Source organism: Octodon degus, unplaced genomic scaffold, assembly GCF_000260255.1.
Source record: "Octodon degus isolate 3935 unplaced genomic scaffold, OctDeg1.0 scaffold00089, whole genome shotgun sequence".
NCBI classification, from domain to species: Eukaryota; Metazoa; Chordata; class Mammalia; order Rodentia; family Octodontidae; genus Octodon; species Octodon degus.
The window spans coordinates 4,875,732-4,881,731 of NW_004524665.1; the positions used below are offsets into that span (position 1 = coordinate 4,875,732).

Sequence of the window (6,000 nt, forward strand, 5' to 3'; positions counted from 1 at the left end):
GGGCCAGAGGCGATGCCCGGCCGTACTCTCCTGGGTGTCCCTGAGAGGACCACTGGGCAGCTCTTTGCTGTCGGACCTTTGATGCAATCCAGCTGGCACCTCTTACCAAGGGCTAGACCATTCAGGAGAGGGAGGAATTGGGCAGCTTTCTCTCAGCTGCAGAGTTCTCGGCTTGCTTAGCTTCTTGCTTTTCCTCTAGGTGGTTTTAAGTTTGCAGTGACATCTGTATTACGTGCTGTCTACTGTCTCAGTCATGCTTCGCTCTTTGTGTTGGGTACCAGGTGTGTGATGATTTAACAAATTAAAATTCTGAAGACAATGCAGCTTTCTAGGTGACCTCAGCTAGACTGTGGTAACTCATATTTGGACTTTTAAATGTTTCCCTTGAGCATCTGCACTCCAGTGTCTCTGTCATTAGCCCTTGAAATGTGAGAATACCTGCCACCCAACGCTCAGGGTTGGTGCTACCTTTTTGTTAAAATTTAATTTTATTTTAAAGAGTAAAAACAGAAGCAAGAATAGAAAAAAAAAAGATACAATACATATGTTGTATATTTTCAAAACAGGAATAGCTAAATAACAATGGTTATATTATCTATTTTTATCATCAAATCTGTCACTCAGATTAAGATATAGTTATGCAAGAGTGGAGAAATCATTGAATAGTGATGATTGCTTTTAAGAAATCTTAATTTTGTTCTACCTTTTCTTTGTTTTCATGCTGTGATTTATCTACACTAAAATCTCACCAAGAAAACAGCAGGACAAGGGGTGGTGGAGGAGGGGCTGCCCCTGCTAAGGGGAAGTAGAGGGCCTTGCGTTGTCACCAGGGAGCAGTGCCTTGCTCCCTCTGCCAGGCCCCAGACCCCTGAAGGGGACACTCCCTGGGCTCAAGGCCACTCCATGAGCCGCTATCATCAGGAGCTTTGCTGGCTGCCCTGTGTCTACAGAAAATCTGTCCCAGGCAGCCACTGCCGTGGTGGCTTTCACCAAGCCTTTTGTTGTTGGTGGTAGTGTTTAAAAATTTATTACTTATTTGATAGAGGGTCTCACTATGCAGTTCAGACTTATAGTGACCCTCCTGTCTCAGCCTCCCCAATGCTGGGATTACAGGCGTGCATCACCACATCCTTTCGCAGCCGGGCGCGCCAGGTGTTCTGGGGCAGGCACGGCATGTAGGAATCGAACTCGGGTCTTTGTGCTTGCTAGGCAGTCGCTTAGGCCGCCGAGCTATCTCCCCAGCCCCACTGGGCCTTTTCCAAGTCAGAATGACTCACAACTAGGTTGCTCATGGAGTCAGGGCCCGGCGGGGTGGGGGTGGGCAGGCAGCTGCATGAAATGGGCAGCTCAGAGCCCAGCTCTCCTCTCTGGCGGTGCTGCAGAGCTGTTCACAGAGTGCTACAGCAGCGACGAGGACCTGGCGGAGCAGCTGCTGGTCTACTCCTGTGAAGCCTGGGGCGGGAGCAACTGCCTAGAGTTGGCGGTGGAGGCCACGGACCAACACTTCATTGCGCAGCCCGGGGTCCAGGTGAGGAACGCTTTCTGTTGCTCTAACAAAACACCTGTGACAGTCAGCTTAGAGGAAGGGTATTTTGATTCACAGTTTTGAAGACTGCAGCTCATAGTTTGATGTCTGTGATGCTTTGGGGTCTGTGATGAGTACTTTATGTCACAAGTGTATAACACTGGAAGACATCGCCCTCAGGAAGCAGAGAGAGAGGAAGGGGAGGGGCTGAGCCCCCAGGATCCCTTTCAAGACCACGCCCCCATGACCTCACTTCCTTCCTCTAGATCCCACCTCTTAAAGGTTCCACCACCTTCTGATAACAAGAGCTGGGACTGAGCCTTTAGCACGTGGGCCTTTGGAAACATTGAAATCAAAACCATACACAGGAGGAAGAATATTCTTTGAGTTTCTATGAAAGCAAACAGCACAGTGTTGTAATTGGGAACTGGTGTCTAGGTCCCATGGCCTGGAAATAGGGGTGATGGGCCCTTGCATCTCCTGAATAAACATAAATAGAGGGGTCATTGGGAAGAGTTGCTGCGAGGTCGCCACAAGGCACTCCAAGGCCTGCATGATAGTGACCATCAGCAGTGCAGGTAACAGAGGAGAGAGATGCTGTGGAATGGGCACAACCAGTCCTGAAGTGAAGTCCTGTCCAGAGTGGAGTGACCAGAAGCTGGTGTCCACCATGCACGGGGTATCAGAAGGGACGGGGCTGAGATGCAAGAGCTGATGCTGTTGGCCACACCTGGTTCCGCGCCCTGGGAGGTGGGTCTCTTCCCTTCTTACTGATGAGGACTCAGGACTCAGAGAGGTACTGCGATGTTGACCCAGGCTGCACTGCTAGGAAGTAGCCATGCTGGGATCTGATGCCACATGGATGGCCTCCTGCTTCTCACGATTCCCATGGTGACTGCGCAGTTCATAGCAGCAGTGCTGATGAATGGAGCCCACTCGCTGCTGTAGCCGGCCATATTTAGTGAAAGATGTATCCTATGGCAGGGACAGCAGAGGAGTCTCGCTCTTGCTCCTGTGGCCTGACTGCAGGATAGGGTGTTTGCAGTGAGACCAGTACCCAATCTTGGGCATCTTGAGCCCAAATCCAAGCGTTTTGATATTCCAGAACATGGGACCCTGGAGAGGCTGGCTCATGTTCCCTATGCTATTGATTTTCCCAAGCCCTGAAGATTTCAGTCAGATCCCAGGTTATCTATGGCCACTGGAAATCACCACCCTGCCCATGGCAACACTCAGTGGCCCGACCAAGGAGTTTGGTTCCTGGAATCAGATTGCTGTGTGGAGTCAATGATGTTGGTGACAGTGGCACCAATCCTCGCACTGTTGCGGTCTCTGAGAGGGGGCTCATTGGCACTGTGGGTGAGGGGCTGGACTGCTGCCACCAGCAGGAGTGTGACAGGGAGAGATTGCCTATCTTGGTGGCCTCCTTGCCAAAGCAGACCCCAAGTCAAGGCAGGTGGTCCAGCCTGGAGATGACTGGAAGCGCACAAACATGGCCCAGGGAGGGGCGAGAAGCAGGCACATGCACCAAGGAGGACAGCATGGCTGTGGGCGGGGGCCGCTGCGGACCTTAGGAGGTCATCTAGCACCTGCGGGAGTGTTGCCTCCTAGAGGGGCTCCCCTCGACTCATGTTCTTTGCCCCGGACTGCTGCCCTGGAGCTGAGCACACTTCATCCTGCCTGTAGGAGCAGCTCCAGGAGAGTGTGACGGGAACCACAGGACCAGCCCGCCTTCCTCCAGGGGCAAGGGCAGGGCCCAGGGCTGAGGTGGATGGCAGGATCCCCACCCTCCCTGCAGCTTCCTGGCCCACAGTCAGGCGCTCAGACCCCTTCCCTTTGTCAGGCTCTTTCTGAGAGCTCTGAGGTTTTGTGCGACAAGGTTTGTGTCCAGCCCTCTGGCAACCGACTTGCTAATTTCTGCCTGTGTGGACCATGCTGTATTCACCTTCAGGAGCCATTGGCGGTGGTGGGAGCTTTTTCATGCATTTCAGCCTGACTCTGCCCATTGTCTCCCTTCCCAGATTCCAGCTAGTTCTCTGACCAGAGCGCCCCCTGGGGGCCTCTGGGAAGGAATTCCCCAGGACACTGCAGACTTACACCCTTTCGGGACTGGGACTGCAAGAAAGGCTAGGATATGTGTGCCCTCTGGACCTGAGATCACTAAAGACAGAGGAGCTGGGAAGTCGCTTGCTTAAACTTACCTAACTGGATTAGGGGTGGTTGGAAATGTGTGGGTTGATTCAGTTTGCGCCATCTCTTGTGGAGCTCATATCACCTGCTTAGAAAGACTTTAAATCAAACATTTTAAAATTATTTTCTCAAGGGCCGGCGAGATAGCTCAGCAGATTAAGTGCCTGCTTTGGCAAGCTCAGGGACGAGGGTTCAATCCCTGGTCCTGCATGTCAAGCAGGTCCCACCCCCAGGCGTGCTGAGCCAGCAACTGATTCTGGGTGTGGTGGTACAGGCCTATAATCCCAGCACTAGGGAGGCTGAAAATGGGATTACTATGAGTCTGAGTTGCCTAGTGAGACCCAGTACCAAACACATAAAAATAACAATAAAATTAAATAAAATAGTTTTCTTATAGCCCCCTTAGAGTCCAGACAACTTACATGAAAGAACAATGACATTTATGAGAGAATCATGTGTTTTGGGAGGGTGTGGGAGCTGGGGACAAAGTGCTGCGTATTCTCCATGTAATTGCGTTAATATAGACCTGTGCTTTTCACCCATTTCCCTACAGAATTTTCTTTCCAAACAGTGGTATGGAGAGATTTCCCGAGACACCAAGAACTGGAAGATTATCCTGTGCCTATTTATCATCCCCCTGGTGGGCTGTGGCTTTGTGTCATTCAGGTATGAGCCAAGGCGCGTAGCCGCACGTGCAAGTGTGTAAGTGCCCCATGTGTGTTCTTGTGTCAGTGATTGTAAGTGCACTGTATGTGTTCTTGTGTCAGTGATTGTGAGCCCTAGAACTTGGAACTTTCACTGCGCTGCCTGTGCATGTAGTCTGCTTTCTCCCTGGATTTTTCTGGCTTTCACTCCACTAGGGAAATATAAAGCCCTACCCTCAGGACCGAGGGCAGAAGCTGGATGTGTTAGTCACAAAATGCCCAGGGGTGAGTTAAGGCAGGGTCAGTCTTAGGATGCAGTTTTGACCAGTGCCTTCCTCCCGGCGTGGGTGTGGATTGTCTGTTTGCGAGGAGGACTGTGGCACTGGCTGCATGCGTGCATGGACACTGACACTGCCTTGGCCTCTTGGTGCAGGAAGAAACCTATTGACAAGCACAAGAAGCTGCTTTGGTACTACGTGGCCTTCTTCACCTCCCCTTTCGTGGTCTTCTCTTGGAATGTGGTCTTCTATATCGCCTTCCTCTTGTTGTTCGCCTACGTGCTGCTCATGGACTTCCACGCGGTCCCACACACGCCAGAGCTGATCCTCTATGCGCTGGTCTTCGTCCTGTTCTGTGATGAAGTAAGACAGGTAGGACGGTCGCAAAGCCAGGTGCATCCCAGTGCCCTTGCCGGGAGGAACAAAGTTGCTGCTGAAATCCAAAAGTCACTGCTTTCCTATGATGAGTGCTCTCCTCGTTGGGGGTCCATGAAGCCGCAGCCATCAGCTCTTAGCAATTTGGGAGGCTCTGTTAGCTTCCAGTCAGGTCCTGGCCTCTGCCAAGTGCTAAGGGATGGAGGGGAGTGAGCCAGGACTGGAAAGCATTTGAGAGAGACTGTGAGGTCCTTGCCGTCATCGGCAGCCATCTGGTTCTTGCCATTAGCATCCGGGTAGGGGGTAGTGGGATGGGCATCAGGGGAGCCGGGAGGACCTTCTGGCTCAGGGCCTCTTCATGCCCGGCCTGCCAGAGTGACAATGAGTTCAAGTCCTGTAATCCTTGGCCGCAGGGAGTGCATGTAAATTGCCGTTGTGCTTCCCCGGAGTGCTCAGCGACTGTGGTTTTTGGTCTCTCTGTCCCGCCACCGAATCCAGTGACTGTTATGGAAGTAAATGTTACTTGCATAAGACAATACTGTGCCTAAACATTGGAAAAACCATCCTAAACCCTTTCAGATTTAGTCATCTGTGCATGTTTGACAGCTGCTATTGTGATTACTTCTGTTGTCCCTTCTGAGACCAAGCCTTAAAGTTGATCAGTTCAGTAAGAATATCCTAGCTGCTTCCCACATACAGGGTACTCCTGGGCTACAAAGTGCTAGACTCCGTGCTAGAAGAGACTTGGGTGGGCAAAGAAACTGTTCTTGCTCTTACAGAGCCCTCAGCCAGCCAAGACCCTAAGCTGGTGTAAAATGGCATGCCAGCTACAGTGGACCTTTTTGGGACAGGGCTTCTTTTATAGGACAGGGTCTACAGGGCCTACAGGGCCTACAGGGTCTAAGGGCCTACAGGGCCTACAGGGTCTACAGGGCCTACAGGGCCTACAGGGCCTACAGGGTCTAAGGGCCTACAGGGCCTACAGGGC

The 6,000-nt window shown here is 51.8% G+C and overlaps 1 protein-coding gene across 1 annotated transcript in view; it reads left to right on the forward strand.

Moving 5' to 3' along the window:
- Positions 1–6,000, forward strand: part of Trpm8 (transient receptor potential cation channel subfamily M member 8) — a 105,269-nt gene that overhangs the window by 46,931 nt on the left and 52,338 nt on the right. The window contains exons 15-17 of the mRNA XM_004637332.3: positions 1,383–1,528; positions 4,269–4,381; positions 4,793–5,009. Of these exons, the coding sequence (XP_004637389.1) occupies positions 1,383–1,528; positions 4,269–4,381; positions 4,793–5,009 (476 nt within the window). The remainder of the gene's footprint in view (positions 1–1,382; positions 1,529–4,268; positions 4,382–4,792; positions 5,010–6,000) is intronic.